At 37.4% G+C, this 17,920-nt stretch overlaps 1 protein-coding gene across 2 annotated transcripts in view; it reads left to right on the forward strand.

Annotated features, from left to right (window-relative positions):
• The first annotated feature begins 557 nt into the window (after positions 1 to 557).
• The window catches only part of LOC121314803 (SNF-related serine/threonine-protein kinase-like), a 60,252-nt gene continuing 42,889 nt past the window's right edge, over positions 558 to 17,920 (forward strand). Inside the window, exons 1-2 of one of the 2 annotated variants that reach the window (XM_041248491.1) lie at positions 558 to 787; positions 15,098 to 15,810. In XM_041248491.1, coding sequence (XP_041104425.1) covers positions 15,222 to 15,810 — 589 coding nt within the window. In that variant the 5' untranslated portion in view covers positions 558 to 787; positions 15,098 to 15,221. The remainder of the gene's footprint in view (positions 788 to 15,097; positions 15,811 to 17,920) is intronic. The other variant, XM_041248492.1, reaches the window with a different exon arrangement.

A 17,920-nucleotide genomic window follows, 5' to 3' on the forward strand; every position in this document is an offset into this window, starting at 1 on the left:
TTGAAAAGGTGCCAGTTAATTCTTGCCTTCTATCTCATGGACTCAACTCTCATAATTGGAGGTCTTTTAACATCTTTACAGTAATGCAGATCAGGGTAACCTGCCTTTCAAACTGGCGGTCTTCTCAATAGGTGCACACGTTTATGATCTGCTTTGGAAATATCTCAATATTCAGATCCAGTTACTTTGCAGTATGGTACTATAGTAGTTCAAATTGTACAGTTTAAATGATCCCAATGTATATCAATAATGAAACATGCATTATTATTATTATTATTATTATTATTATTATTATTATTATTATTATTATTATTGATATGTTCTGAGATTTATAAGCTAAATTTGCGGAAATTATCTTTGAGATAATAAACAGGTAATCTATGTAGGGTAGTAAAATGTCAGTGAAGACAGTTGCAAGACCGCAGGGAATTTTTCTCTCGGTCTAAAAGAAAACCAAAACTACTTTATCGCATTTACCAGCTATTCTTCGTCTTATGGTCAGCGGTATCTGTGACGACACGAGTGACGGTGCAACAGTTTTAAGGCGCAGCCGCAGTAGTTGGAGAGAGGATGGTGATTTCGCTGAGTTGCAGTTCCAGTGACGCTTCTAGGGAACAGCGCTAAGGAAATATACACACATTAACACGGAAGGTATAGACTACTGTACTTCTCTCCATTGATTTTAAATATACACAACACGTTATAACAAACGGAGCTCTGCTGGCTTTCAAGGAACTGGTTTCACGTTGTTGTAGGGGGTTCAGTGTTCGAGATGCTGGGATTAGGGGTAAGTTATCTGACCGCTATTTTGTGTTTGTCTACTATGCATTTGCATTTACATTTAAATTGCACGGCTCGTCTTCAGCCTTTTGTCAGACTGCTTGGTGTGTTGCTAACCGAGACCAGCTCCTCGCTGCTCACAGCTGAGACGGTAAAGTCAAACCCTGGGCCTCGGATTGTCATTTCCCATGCTAATGGACCTGATCGCAACCTAAAAACCTCGCTCTTTACATCAAGACTGACGGGATACCGGTGAGAGAAATAAATAAATAAATAATAACACAAAACATGTTGTATTTGACTTAGAAGGTATTGTAGGGTCTTAGTCTCACAGACACAAAGTTCTCAAGGCCAGTGAGCCAACGGGGGGATTAGACTGGTACAGAAACACAGGGTTGTTCGGAATATATTTATAACTGCTGTATTTTTCAAATAATGTTTTCAGCGTGGTTAAACTAGAGCCCCTTATCATCACAGGTACTCAATAAAGTACTGTTTCTTGAGCTGCAGTTGTTTTACTTGGTACTCGATCTTGCTCATTTTAATCGTCCTTCTTTTATTTTGTTGAAGCAACACAGATTGGTACGGAAACCCAGGGTTGTTCGGAATACATTTATGAACTGCTAATATATTTTCAACCAATGTTTTTTATATGGTAAGGTTAGAGATTCTAAATATTTCAGAATATGTAATTATACGAGTAGTATTATGATATACCGGTATACCACGTTGGACTGTTTAAATTGCCAGGACATGTGTATCAACATTTAGTTACAAATTATAGTTGGTTTATATTTATTTTTAGTTAATACTTGGAATACCAAGCAGCGGTTTGAATACGTACCCTTTTTCATAATGAAGCATGTTCTCTTGTATGTTCTGTTAGAGAGAGCCCTAACTAACCTGTAATGACATGTGTACAGCAGCAGTATATACAGTAGTATCTAAGGATCCGATACAGTGGATGAATTATTCTTTAAAGTTAGTGTTGACGGTTATCGGTAGGGTAGATTATCTGATCTGATGTCGTGGGCATGCATGCATTGACTGCTCGCCTATATTATGGTAAGTAATAATAAAGAGACATGGCAAACACTCTGCAACAGTTTCGCATGTCCGAAAGGTAGCGCACTTCTCGGAAGCCTACATTAATCGATAGGACAAGATAAAGGGTGATACTGAAATATCTGTAAACGTAACACTATCGATTTGTTAACGTACCTCTTGAATTACATCAATGAGTTATTACCGGCGTTATTGCTCGCTGTGATGTCTTTAGTTAACTGATTTGTACAACCCACCACATCTATTTGATAAGCTTTTTTTTTTTTTTTTTTTTTTAACCAGACATTAGATTTATTTTCAGCACAATATACTAAGGCTGATCACTGACATCAGGATTACAAGTGAATTAAGCACAACCTAATTATAGCCGATCATTTTATATAAACGTTTGCTGTAAAAATAAATAAAATAGTGTAGTGTCCCATATATATTGGTCAAGGATAGTTCCTTTTTTTCTCATCAAAATAACGCGATGTTTTATGCAATACATGCTATTGTGCTGTTTATGGTTTTTATGTAACAAAGGTGCAATTTTTTGTGCAGCTGTGAAAATTACTGTTCGAAAATCTAGGATTCAAGGCTTAGGGATTTTGGTGGTACTTGTTGAGGTCCCAACGAATGCATGTTTTATTTAGAGATATAGAGGAAACAGCGTTCAGTGTAGTTGGTGGGCTGCTGCCCCTCCAGCAGAAACTATGATTGGCAATGAAAGCAAACTGGGAATTGCCTTTTTCGTAAATCAACAATAAAACAGACAATGCAAAATATGTAAGTGCAATTGGACACGGCTGTTGGGCACTGTAGAGTTGATTACAGAAGATTTGACTTCTTTTATGGCTGAAATTGCCAAGATGTATGTATTTTTTCTGTACTTCCTGAAAGTATCATGAATTGCCTAAACCTAAAGAAGGCATCTTACTGTATGTTAATTGCTTTATCGGTTAGCAGTGTGTGTGTGTGTGTATATATATATATATATATATATATATATATATATATATATATATATATATATATATATATATATATATATAATATATATATATATATATAAATAATAAATAAATAAGTCTGTTCCAACAGAACTTCCTAATAAATTTGATCAAACTGGGCAAGGTCCACAGTCTGCAATAGTGTTGTAAAGGCTACGGAAAAATGTTACTGAATGACAACTTACAATTCAAGTCATTCATCTGTGTGTTGTCCTGTTTGTGCAATTGTTTAAGAGCGTTCCTTTCTTCTTACTGATAGATAGACGGATATGCCATCAGTGTTATGAATGCCATTTGAGTGGCTAGGTCAGTGGATGTCTTATTGAAGGAAATGGACTTGGAGCGGAGGTATTTTTTTACAAGATTGCTGAAGATTTTAGAACACAATGAGCCCTTGCTGTTGGATTGAAGGGGAACATGATTGATCAGGGATAAACTGTATGTGGAGATGATTTATTTACTGATATTGTTTTTGCATCATTTCAAGTAGTACATTATTACATTTGAGTTGCCATACAGTGTCAGTAATCTACCACTGAATGTTCTTCAGTAAGCCAGGTATGTTTCTTGCTGTTGTTTTTTTTTTGTTGTTTGTTTGTTTTGTTACACTTTGTTGGTTAAAGAAACTTCTCAGGTGTTGGACCCACTCGGCCTGCAGCCTCATGCCCAACCACCTGAGGCGTGATGTTATCCCAGCACAAAACACGCCCTGTCATGCATTACTCCATTAATATACAATACACAACAAATGACGAACAAGAAAAATACAATTATAAATAAAACCTGATCTGTTTGTTGCCACAACATTTTTTTTTTTTTTGGGGGGGGGTGGGGGGAAGAGAATCTGAAGGCTTTGCACTCTGCAATCAAGTTGTGAACATCAAAAAAGGGCTGGTTGTTGAATATATTTAAATTTTAGTTTTTGAAGTTTTGTGGGCTTGTGTTTTTTAAGATTAATTCTCGCAGTGGAATGTCCCAAAGGCAACATTAAGCTAAATTCCAATAATCGGGCCTATTCAGCGGCAGAAACAATGCAGTTGTTTTAACTGTAGTAGCGTTGTTAAAGAACAGTGTGGTATTGAGCTTCAGCAGCTGGTCGAGAGAATTAACGCCACAGACTAGGTGAACTCCAACAATACCTTTGCCCCAGCCCATGTCTGGGTCTTCAAAATGCTTCAGCAGTCAGGCATAAAGAATACTTGCTGTATTCGGAGGGGAGTTAGGATTTGATCAGGCTTACTGGTTGTACTGAATGTCTCTAGTGGGGTTGTTTCTTTACCTTCACATTTTATATCACTATATATAAATTGGTACAAATTTAAAAAGGGGAAAAAAACCCCGCTATCTTGCATTGTCAATCCTGAAATGGTATCTTGAATGATGAACTGTAATTGGAAAGCCCAATTGTAGTTAGTTTGATGGAACATCATTTGGACAAAGACATTTTGAACCACTCTCTCAGTATATGATATTGAATACATTTGTGCTAACATGAACAACTGATATCCATCTCGGAATGATGTCCTAGTTTATGACCCCAGGCAACACAGAGATTTGTTTCTACTGTACATTAATAAGGATAATGATTAAGGATATGATTATATCACAGTGGTCATGACTTTCACGGAACCCATGAATTTTGCCATTTATTTCCACTTGGCATGAAAATAGGAAATAAGCATTACCTGTCTTTTGAATTGCGACAGTGCAAACTTAAAGTGGTTAGCAAACGTCAAAAAGGTGAGTACTTGCATAGAACTACAAGTGTCAAAATGAAGTTCTAAGCAACTAGCAGAGCAATATCTCAAACCGTGTGTTAAAAGAAAACATTAAATACATTGAATAGATGTTTGTTTAGCATGCATTTTAAACATTACAATATATTACATTAATAAATATCTTTAAGTTGAAATTGTCTATTTTAGCCATGACTATGTCGTGATTTTTTACATATTTTTTTACTATGACAAAAGCATAACCTTAATAATGATCCAACAATGCAGACCACTCATGTCCTGCATTATCTATGTGTTATGACAACATTTAAAAACTTTAAAGATTGAATGGAAAGGGAATGTACATCACTTCATATTAGGGCTGTGTTTAGTCGTTTGAAGGTTTGTTTGCTAGCCAGGAATTCGAAGGTAGTTCTAAACCTTTGAGTTTGTCAGGCGGCATTCACACACTGTGTTTTGTTTTTTTTTTCTTTGAAAACTACAAAGTATATGCTAATATTAATAATTTTAATTTAAAAAACTGAGCATCGTCTGCCCCTCCACCTTTTAGTTTCTTCATTTGTCATCTCGACAGCAAAGCGTTGTACAGCGTAAACTGCATTGAAAGAAATGTCTCAGCCCCTCTGCTGTTTGGGATTTTTTTGTTAAATGCCCAAATGACCGAAAAAAAAAGTTGAATGCAAACTGTATCATGGTGGCACTAAAACAGTCTCTAGGATCATTTGACAAGCGTAAGTTCATATTATTGTTTTTAGTAGTAGTAAAATGTGACTGTGACCGGTAACCTGCTTGGAACGGTGACTTAAAGTTTTGTTTTGCCTAAGTCAGCTGCAGTTCTTTTAACTGGCTGCAATAAGGTGCTGCTGCAATGCAAGCTTACTGTATATATTGAAAGCAGCATCAATTACATGTACATAAACAATGTGTGTTTTTATTTTTATTTAAATTATAAAAAACATTGTTTACTGTTTTATATTTTATTTTTAAACTACATGTGAATATTCCATTTATATGGATTACCTGTAATATAATATAAACTAGTAGCTATGGTGACATCACCAATAAATTATGCAAATTAGCACCATCAATGGTTCAAACCTTCCTTCCGTAATGTGTTATGAACCATCAAAGATCAAAATGCTTTCTGATAAGTGAACTGGGCTACAATATTAGAAGACATTTTGCACTAAACATTGCAGTTCTGGATGCCATGGTGAAATCTGGCTTCACTTCTATTTAGCACAGCAGCCATTTCCTTTTAATTTCAAAGCTTGTTTGCCATCATTGCTTCTGTTAGCTGTCATATTTGCATAGCAATTTTTCACCTTTCATGGGACATTTCTGTGATGCTACTGAAGAAAAACTCAAGAGTAGGTCAGCTATCAGGTACTGACAGCCAGCTTCAAATGGCTACCAGGAAATGGATATGTTACTGCATAATTACAGCAAAAAATGTCTATCACAGTGTGCCTGTCTGTGTGACAATAAATATAAATGTATTTTCTATTGTACAAACCTATAATTGATCCCATAGCTACTGTAGGTATTTACAGCTGAAACGAATGTAAACTGAAAGACTAGAATGTAGTAAACAATTAAGCTGCTTTCACACTGGCATGCTGTACCTGGTCGGAACCTAGCCGGGTCAAGACCTGGTGTCTTGTGGGTCGGCTACACGATTTCACACTGCTTTTACTAAAGCAGGGTTGACCAGGGTGACAGACGCAAGTAAACAATACGCATATCAATGCCCTGGAAGCAGCTTGTTACTGATGCTTCCATCTATGCTTCTCTGGATTGAACTGTCGGCCCAAGTGTTGATTAGGGCACATGTTTCTTCATCCCTGCTGCAATCTGGCTCATTATGTGTCTCAAGCAACAACAAGATGGCTGAACAGAATAAACAAAAATGTTCCTTGCGGAAGAGAAACCTTCACGCAGGTGTAGCAGTTAGTTATTTCGTCAGCTCTTATGCACATCCTGAGGTAGGTCACTGGGACCTGGGTTAACCCGGATATGACCCAGGTACGTGGTTTCACACTACGTAGGACTGAACCTTGGTCTGGAACCCGGGTCTGGATCTGGGTAGAAGTACCAGTGTGAAAGGGGCTTTAGTCATCTTAATTGTCTTTTAGGATGCGATTGAAATGTAGTTGAGGGGCGCATCAGCTTTAAATTAGAATAATTCAATCCCAACAAATATGACCGCAAACGCATACATTTCTACAACAAATGTTAAGATATTTAGCATCAAATACTGTAATTTTTTTTCATAGTCGGTGGTCCTCTTGTGTTCATTCAAATCAATAACTGGGTGATTTTGGCTTGTTGTAAATTATGTTGATGTAAGGAAAATAATTCTTTATCGGTTACATGGGTGTGCAATTTGCATCACCCGACGCCCAGGACAACAAGATTTCTGCGAGGGACAACAATTTTTTCTGTTATACTTTGCCCGTCAGACAAGTAGTTTTTATTTATTTTTCCTTATGTTCGTTCTGTTGCTAGAAAAACACTCAGGGTATATTTATAGAGAGCCACTAAAGTTTCTGAAAACTGAATTGCTGAAGTGTTTACGTCCCTCTCCTATCACTTCTGATTGGCTAGCTGTTGAAGAAGCTGATCTTCTATTGGTTACAGAGAAACCCAGAAATGACAGCCTGAGTAATATTTAAATTTAAGGTATTCCTGGAATTTTACGTTTTTTTGTAAATTATCAAATAAGTGATACTGCTTTTAATATATGAATCTGACATTTAAATGCAGCTATCTAGTTACAAAAAAAAATTAAAACACCAGTCACCAAGGTATAAACAGATTAGAAAATAAACAGTTGTGTAATTTTATAACACTTCGTGGTCAGGCGTGTACTTCATCGTTGGGATTTTTATTTATTTATTTTTTTAACAAAATGTAAGTTTAGTGGTTAGAAGCATTTCAAGACAAACTTTCCCTGACAAAAAATGTAATGATTCTTTTTTTTTTTTTTGATTTGTGTTGCTACTCTAGTTTGCCATTTACCATATTTGCAATGTATTTGTTTTAAAATAAAATACAGACTGTAAATCTCATAGCAATGTGTTTATGTATTCATTTATGTATTTATTTTTCAGTGCGTGTAGTGCATTGAAAGAATGTTGGCCTCAGGGTATGAAATCAGGATCACCCTGCTGCCAGAGTATTCTAGGCAGCTATCATGGGACAAGATGTTAGATGTGGAAAAATAGCTGTAAAATATAAATTAAAATGCAGAGAAATCTGACACGGTTATACACGTCTTTTAAAATCTGGGGTTCAGCAGTTACAAAAATGAAAGAACAGCAAGAAAAATCAGAATTCCACAAAGCAGCAGTAATAGTTGGCAATTATTTTGTATCTGTGATGCAGCAAACCCTATACATCAGGAGTTGGATTCAGCTTGTAGAGAAAGAATGAAAAAAAAACAAACAGAAGCTATTTTTATATTTTAGTAACTCCCAAATATTGCTTATTATAATTGTACTTTTAGTATGGTACTTAAATTTACTAGCAAATGTGTCTGAAACTGCACTGAAAGGAACATTTCCTTAAAGTATGTTATACACTTGTTGAGGTGAGGTGGGGTCACAGGGAACCTTGAAGAATTTAGAGAACCAGTCAAGCTACAAGGCTCGATCTGCCTCTGTTAATCACCAATTGACTGATTGCATTCACTGTTAAATAAAACCAAAATCCTACAAGTTATATTCTACTTTTTTGTGTGTGTTTTGTGTGACGGGAGGGGGGAGGGGGAGGGGGACCCCCGTTGATAACAACTATTTAAGCATTTTTGTATCATTTTTCCATTGCACACTCCATGCAGCTACTAAATATACTGTAGGTTTAAACATACTTTATTTCCAAACATTGTAACTGTTAAAAAAAAAAAAAAAAAAAAAGTCCTTTGGTACATCACTCATGAGTATAGCTGTAAACAACCTGCTTTTGACCTCTTTGGGGCCCATGGGTTATTCAGCTTCATTTATCCAATAACTACAGTACTCTTAAGAACATTCATGGTGTATCCTCTGAATTCTCAAGCTTTCATAGAAAAATCGCAGTATATAAAACACAACTTCTGTGCTCTTGCAATGCTGCGTGTCTTGTGAACAGGGAGTGGTTCTCAAGACAGCCACAGGGGGTACAGTAGTACTAGAAATTCTTATTCCACTGTCAAGTAACAGTTTTTTTCATTACCACCACACCACTTGATTTGACAAAATAAAACAATTTTTTTTTTCCTGCAGTGTTTTGCTGAAATGGTGTTTTAAAAAAACAAACAAAACAAAAAAAACAACTTTTTTGTATTTGTGACTAGACTTTATAAAACTGTCACATATTTAGCCTACCGTATTTCTTTGAATTTAAGATGCCCTCATTTAAAATAAATATGGATTTCCAAGGATACAAGCTCAATTAAGTGTATGGAGGCAGTTTGCGGCCGTCTGCTATCACAAAGAGCATTAGTTATGTGCTGCTTCTCATTTCCAGTCATGGTTACTCGCACCTGTTTTTCTCCCTTTTTTGTGAACTGTGGTATTGCTTGGCATATCGAGAAACACTGCGGTCTGATGTTCTGTCCAAGCTGGTACTGTTTGTTAGAATTCCTCAGGAAGCTAATGACACATTTTTTGAAAATGGCTGCCTGTATGTCATGGATGATTCGAGATCGGGCAGGTTTTGGTTTGACTTTTCTTGGCAGTCAGTCACTTGCTGTTTGTGTATTTGGGCAGATGTCTTTGTCTTTTCTCGGCAATCAGTCATGTTGCTATTTGTCATGTCTTTTGTTGCCGATTTTAATACACACATCGCTATATTGTACTCTAATTAAAGATGCAGGCTATTTGAGAATCAAAAAATGATTACATTCGAAGGAGTACGATATTTAAAAGAAGGGACAACAAGACAAATGTTTAATGACTTCAGGCAAATGTCACTTAAATCTGTACACTTTAATCCCAGTAACACATACAGAACACTTTAATGTAATAATTACATTTGTAGAAGTACTACCGGTTACAGTAAAACAAACTTGCATACTGAACCTCGGTCAGTAACTAACAATCGATGATAAAGCAAATAGGAAACAACAACGTTAATGTTATACACCAGCATTTAAAAGAAATGTGCAGTATTTCAATATTTATATACCCTCAATTTGCAGTTATAGCAAGCCATTGACAATGCAAGATTATTAGGAAACTAATAACAAACCTCTAACTGTATTTTCACATGCCAGAACAATAAGTTCCTCAGATCTATCCTGTGAACTGTTCCTATAGAAAGCAGCCTATTCTCAGTTCACTTTGTAGCTTCCTGCCATGAGAGAGTACGCTAACAGTAATTGTGAAGCAGTTAGAATTGGAGACAGGCTGGTTGGGCTTAGTTTTCATGAATTTAAACTATGGTACACATTGTTTCTGATAATCTGCAGTACTACTGTATGTACCCAAGATCCAACTGAACATATTTCAAAAACAGTAAAAATGCATTAAGTGTTTTTTAAAACAAATAAATATAATTTGATGTGGCAGGCCAGAAGCTGAGGCCGGCATGATGTTTAAAAAATAAAACCTGATTGTGGCAGTTTCCTTTCATTGAGAAACTTTATAATATGTAAGCTGGATACTATAACATTAAAACAGCAAATCTAGTCTTGATTTACTGCCACAGCATAGGGATTCATGTTGGTTTAAACAACTGATGCAATTTAACATACTCTACCGTACAACCACACCTTTTCCAGTTCAGGGCACTCATTCGGTTGTGTAAGGATGCAAGGTGTGTTTCAAATAACCTTGTAGCCAAGATTATTGTACTTTATCACAGGGTGTGTAATTACGTTCAGTGTACTGGACAGAGAATTCTGTCAAAGTAATTTATTCCCTAGTAAATTGACAAGGACACCTCAAGCACTGTGAGTTTGCTATGTACAAAATAAACAAGCCTGCACTTGTGTGATTCGTTGTGTGTGAAGAGACTCTGAGGTGGAGAAACATTTTCCCCTGGCATAGAACTTTGACTGGTATTGATCTAAAGCTTGATTTGCCCGGGACTATAAATCCCCACATAAACAGGTGGTTTGGGAATTTTTACTGACATCAGTGAAATATAATCTTGTCCAAACCGTCCATTTGTTTTTATCCCAGGTAATTATCAGAGGTCCTTCTGACATTTATATATATTGAATTTTTATATATATATATTATATATATATATATATATATATATATATATATATATATATATATATATATATATATATATATATATACACACACACACACACACACACACACACACACACACAAACAGTACCAGTCAAAAGTGTGAGTACACTTGCTGGAAATTAGGTTTTCTTGATAATTGACAATGTTTTACGTCGTATACATTTCTGTAAATAGTTGAAAACAAAACATTAGGAGTATCAAAGCAATGTTCAAGAAAACTGAAAATTTTCTCTAAATCTAAATTCCTCATAACAGCCTCACAAACACAAGGCATTCGGTAACAATTTCAGCATGAAATCACCTGACATGTCTTCCCAGCTCTTCTGCAGCAATTCCCAGAGGTGTAGGGCACTTGTGGGTAGCTTTGCTTTGACTCTCCTGTCCACTTCATCCCATACAAGTTCTGTGGGATTGAGGTCTGGAGACTGGGCAGGCCAGGTCATTAGACTGAGTTGTCCTTTGCTTTCCTTCTTCGCCAGATAGTTCTTGCACAACTTTGAGGTGTGTTTTGGGTCATTATCTTGCTGAAGAATGAAGTACTACCCAACTAGCCATAATCCTGGTGGAATGGCATGCCTCTGAAGTATGCTATGATGGCCATGCTGGTTGAGCTTGCCATGGACTTGGCAAAGATCACCAACTCTGTCACCAGCAAAGCAACCCCAGACCATGGACCATGACACTGCCTCCTCCACACTTGACAGTGGGAACCACACATGCAGAACTCATGCGCTCACCCTTTCTGCATCTTACAAATACTCAGTGGTTGGACCCAAATATTTCAAATTTTGACTCGTCGGTCCATAAGACAGACTTCCACTCCTCAAATGTCCAGTTTCTGTGTTTTTTGGCCCAGGCAAGTCTTTTCCTCTTATTCTGCACTCTTAACAATGGTTTCTTTGCAGCAATTCTTCCAGTTAGGCCAGCTTCCCGCAATCTCCTCTGAACAGTTGATGTTGAAACATCTGTACTTCTAGTAGCATTTAGCTGAGCTTGTATTTGAGGGGCAGTTAATCACCGGTTTCGCAGACTTGTGACTCGAATGCACATGTTCTCCAATTCTGAGGTCACCCTTGGCCTGCATGACCTTGGCTGGTCCTCATGAGTGCCAGTTTCTTCAAATCGTTTGGTCTTGGCCACAGCAGTTACAGACACTTGCAAAGTTCTTGCGATTTGTCTTAAAGATTGACCTTCATTTCTTAAAGTAATTACAGACTGTCTTTTTTCTTTGCTTAACTGAGCGTATTTTGCCATTTTCTGCTCCCTTACATTTAGCAATGACAAACTTGTGCCTATGCTACCTATATTTATAGTAATCATGGACCCTCACCTGTTAACAATAATTGGTGACAAAAGGTTAATTAGGTAACATGCTAGTTAAGTCAGAGAACATCTAACAAAGACACTTTTATACTTAGGCCAATGTACTAACACCGTGTTATACACATTTCAGACTTTTAACTGACTTGGGCTTCAGACTGAAATCCCCTTGCTTTGGGTGACCATTTCATTGAAATTGACAAGATTTACATTTTCATTTAAAAAATAATTTTTTTAATGCAATTCACTTATCAGCTTATATAAGTACACATCTCATATAATGAAATATTTAGTGTTTATAGACAAGTTTATACAGTTAAAGGCGTAGATAATCATGAAAAACCTGGTTTCAAGCAGGTGTACTCCCCAAACTTTTGACTGGTACTGTGTGTATCTATGTCTGTAGACAGTTTTAGGCAGGTGTGAAAAAATGCTGTAAAGTAAGAATGCTTTCAAAAATAGACATGTTAATAGTTTTATATTTATCAATTAACAAAATGCAAAGTGAGTGAACAGAAAAATCTACATCAAATCAATATTTGGTGTGACCACCCTTTGCCTTCAAAACAGCATCAATTCTTCTAGGTACACTTGCACACAGTTTTTGAAGGAACTCGGCAGGTAGGTTGGCCCAAACATCTTGTAGAACTAACCACAGTTCTTCTGTGGATTTAGGCAGCCTCAGTTGCTTGTCTCTCTTCATGTAATCCCAGACAGACTCGATGTTGAGATCAGGGCTCTGTGGGGGCCATACCATCACTTCCAGGACTCCTTGTTCTTCTTTACGCTGAAGATAGTTCTTAATGACTTTCACTGTATGTTTGGGGTCGTTGTCATGCTGCAGAATAAATTTAAGCCCAATCAGATGCCTCCCTGATGGTATTACATGATGGATAAGTATCTGCCTGTACTTCTCAGCATTGAGGAGACCATTAATTCTGACCAAATTCCCAACTCCATTTGCAGAAATGCAGCCCCAAACTTGCAAGGAACCTCCACAATGCTTCACTGTTGCCTGCAGACACTCATTTGTGTACCGCAGTTCAGCCCTTCGGCAAACAAACTGCCTTCTGCTACAGCCAAATATTTCAAATTTTGACTCATCAGTCCAGAGCACCTGCTGCCATTTTTCTGCACCCCAGTTCCTGTGTTTTCGTGCATAGTTGAGTCGCTTGACCTTGCTTCCACATCGGAGGTATGGCTTTTTGGCCTCAAGTCTTCCATGAAGGCCACTTCTGACCAGACTTCTCCTAACAGTAGATGGGTATTCCAGGGTCCCACTGTTTTCTGCCAATTCTGAGCTGATGGCATTGCTGGACATCTTCTGATTGCGAAGGGAAGTAAGCATGATGTGTCTTACATCTGCTGCAGTAATTTTCCTTGGCCACTGTGTCTACGGTCCTCAGTGTTGCCTGTTTCTTTGTGCTTCTTCAAAAGAGCTTGGACAGCATATCTGGAAACCCCTGTCTGCCTTGAGATTTCTGCCTGGGAGAGACCTTATGTCTTGTTGCTGTGCTCAGTCTTGCCATGGTGTATGACTTTTGACAGTAAACTGTCTTCAGCAACCTCACCTTATTAGCTGAGTTTGGCTGTTCCTCACCCAGTTTTATTCCTCCTACACAGCTGTTTCTGTTTCAGTTAATGATTGTGTTTGAACCTACATATTGAATTGATGATCATTAGCACCTGTTTGGTATAATTGTTTAATCATACACCTGACTATATGCCTACAAAATCCCTGACTTTGTGAAAGTGTACCTAGAAGAATTGATGCTGTTTTGAAGGCAAAGGGTGGTCACACCAAATATGGATTTGATTTAGATTTTTCTTCTGTTCACTCACTTTGCTTTTTGTTAATTGATAAATATAATCTATTAAAAATATTATCTATTTTTGAAAGTATTCTTACTTTACAGCATTTTTGCACACCTGCCTAAAACTTTTTCACAGTACTATATATATATATATATATATATATATATATATATATATATATATATATATATATTAGATACTCCAGTTGACTGCACCTGTTAAGCAATTGATACCCATGCGTTCTCCATTTTTATCTGGTCTTTATAATTCAGCTCTATTGACTGCATATAATCAGGGATAAACACCGAGCACCTTCTCGACAAACAACTGGTCATCCATTTTGGCGTTGTAATAACCATAGCAACGAGGTCAGTGTTCAGACGATTTGAACTGTCAGCGACTGCAGTTTGACGACAGCGATGATCGTGCAGTCGAGCGATGTTAAGTGTATAAAAACGTACTCGCCACTGTGGCGTATAACTATGTGAAATTTACCGACGCTTGGTGGGTTGGCTGGTGTTAATTTCGAACCCTGAAAGTCCCTTTGCAAGTTCGCAGACCTCAACGTAGCATTTCATTTTTAATTTACCGACTTGTAGTACCGTAATGTCTGATGTGTGCACAGCAGGAGGAGTCAGACCCTCTGGTTTGGATAAGTCTTTATTTGAATGCAGGCTTGTTTCACTGTAGCCTGTAGTGGTTATTAGCAAACACTCTGTCATCTTTAATAATGGACTATTTTCTCATAAAATAAAGCTACATGATTAAATTAAGTACATGTGGTGTTAAAAGGTATGACTAAGAGTTTTAATTTACATTCATCATCAAACTATCATTTAGAATATCATTTTGGTTAATGTAAAATACAGATGATGAGGAAAACACTGCTAAAGTATATACGTGCCATGGAATTTGCAGAAGTCACGTCTTCCTGGAATCTTTGTGCATTCTTTTTTTTTTTTTTTCCTGAACTAAGGTACATTTCTAAGCATCTTTTGAGTGATGTGATGACAATTGGCACTAGCTTTGAAACACTTTGCCTGTTTTGGACTGGGGATGGTTTGAAATCATTGCCTATGTCATGCTGACAGAATTACAGGCTTGTTATCAATAAAACTTTTTTTATCATTTCCTGTTGCAGGTCTGTTTGAAACCTAGCAACATGGTCTCCTCACTTGCAGATGTGTTGAAGTAAGTCGGTGACTCCCAACACTAGAAAAGCTTCCTCGGACCCTTCGCCTGACACTTCATCGCGGGGAACCGGCATGGCAGGATTCAAACGGGGGTACGATGGGAAGATCGCCGGACTGTATGACCTGGATAAAACCTTGGGCCGGGGCCACTTTGCAGTTGTCAAGCTGGCCCGGCATGTGTTCACAGGGGAGAAGGTGGCAGTGAAGGTCATCGATAAGACCAAACTGGACTCTGTGGCGACCGGTCACCTGTTCCAGGAGGTGCGCTGCATGAAGCTGGTACAGCATCCCAACATCGTGAGGCTGTACGAGGTCATTGACACTCAGACCAAGCTCTATCTAATCCTGGAGCTGGGTGATGGTGGAGACATGTTCGACTACATCATGAAGCATGAGGAGGGACTCAGCGAGCAACTGGCCAAGAAATACTTTGCGCAGATTGTCCACGCCATCTCCTACTGTCACCGGCTCCATGTGGTACACAGAGATCTCAAGCCTGAGAACGTGGTCTTCTTTGAGAAACAGGGGCTGGTCAAGCTCACAGACTTTGGCTTCAGTAACAAGTTCCAGCCTGGCAAGAAGCTGACCACAAGCTGCGGCTCACTGGCTTATTCAGCACCTGAAATCCTGCTGGGGGACGAGTATGATGCTCCTGCAGTTGGTAAGTGTCACCCATGAGGTTTATTTTAAAGAAAACTGGATAGCCGCTTTACAATTTGAACCAACCGTCATTGTCATTTATTCCTTAACAACTGTTGATTTAACAGTTGTTCCCATTTATTATGCTATTATGTATTAAATAGGCTTACTTGGATATAAAACCACAAAGCTTGAAATCAGCTGCTGTAAACCCTGAAGTGAGCAATTAGTTAATAAGTGCAGTATAGCCCCAGCTTGTAAAATGCATTCCTTGGTTGGCTGAACAATGTAAATTGCAAATATAATTTCTCAAATAATTGATTGCAGCAGCAGATTACTGGTGTTGGCAACAGTAAGCAAAGAATATGAGCTGTTTACAAGATCTGTAGGACAGCCTCTTAGGGTTATAAAAGTATTGCCATGTGCATTCTGTCACAACCTGTGCAAGACCAATAGTAGGCTATTAAGACAATAACAGCATATATAAAGATCAGTCACAATATTTGAATACTTCGTATTTGAAAAAAAAGTGTTTGATCTTGTATTTATTGCATTTTTATACATAAACATCCCTTCGAAAGATTGCGTGGTTACTACAATATAATTATTCTTCTAGAATGAATGTGAAGGACTACTGTGCAATGTGAGTCTCCTGATTTCAATGTATTGTGGCTAATAATACAGTTGTCCATTCTTGAATGTTAATATGTGCCTGCTTGCATTTTGTCAGTACCTTGACACTCCTACACTCCTGTTTCTCTTAAGAATTAATATGTGGCAAAATTACAACCCTTTCACTTTTAAAACTGCTGAGTGTTACACACTGTATCACAAACTGTCTTTGCCAGCTGATCTGCAGAAGCTTGGTTCGTTGTTAAAAGGGCTGACTTATGACGAGGGTCACTTAAAGGACAAAAATCATTAAAACAGTGAAAATTGAAAGGGGAATATTCATGGCTTGCCCAGTGTGCCCTACAATATAGCAAACACACTTTTCCTATAATTGCAAAAATAATTTAGCCTAACAGAATTGTTTGGAATGGTAACCACATTTGCAGTAGTGTAGTGCTTCCTTTTATTTGAAGTGTAGAAGCTCCTGTTGTGTGACTGTGTATTGCAGACTGGGTTTGTTTTTGCACAGATGGAAAATTTGCCTTCCTATACTCAGTAGTCATGGTAACCATCCATGGCATCACCAAGGTTTCTTTAGTGTAGAAATTGTCTTGGAAAGTAAGGAAAATATCTGCAAGACTCCAGACTGCTACTAAAAGGATTTTCAATACGACTAAACATTTTGGCAGCTGTTTTTTTTTGTATTTATGAATGCACTATGACGTGGATATGTAAAGGGGAAAAAGCAATCCTGATAGAATACAAATGCCTGGAAGTACAGAGGTGCTGTATTGACACCAGCAGAATATGTTAACCCGAGTTTCATGCAGTAGTTGTGATGGTGATCAAATGTGTGTGAGTACTGTTGTCTAAAAGTGTAGCTTAAAATGAACACTTGCATTCAAGAAATTTTGATAAAATACCCTTGAGGATTGCGTGTTACAGGATCCCTAAATAACACGCATTTGTATAGTTTTTTGCATCTTCTTAAGCAGCCACATCTATCCCAGATGTAATCGATTTAGTTACATTGTTTACCGTCAGGAGTTTGAGGTTGATTTAATTGCGTAATGTCTTCTAGTTGGGGAATTTTCAAATAACTTGGACTGATAAAAATCTGATATCAAATTATTGATGTTCTATGTTTGTTTTTGTTTTTTGTTTTTTTAAACCTATACTCAATCAGTAGCATTTGGAAGTTTTGTTTCCTACTATTGGCACGGTTTAATATTTCAAATTGTTCTTAATTTTCTGTCATTAACTTTTAATTACAATGTTTGTTATGAGTGTGGGGTGTCGGTTATGAAAGCTGTGTGTTTTGTTATGAGTTTTCTTTCTCAGCACTTCATCTTGTAACTAAATCCTTTGGTGCAATTCATTAAAACATCAGAAAATCAGGTTACAGACTACAGACCATCCTATGTCATATTCTAGTTGACATGATACCGTTTGAGCCCTTTATTAAAATACATTTTAAAAATGTATACACGCACACACTCACTCGCTGCAGAAATAAAATA

This window comes from Polyodon spathula, chromosome 4, assembly GCF_017654505.1.
Source record: "Polyodon spathula isolate WHYD16114869_AA chromosome 4, ASM1765450v1, whole genome shotgun sequence".
Lineage (NCBI taxonomy): Eukaryota > Metazoa > Chordata > Actinopteri > Acipenseriformes > Polyodontidae > Polyodon > Polyodon spathula.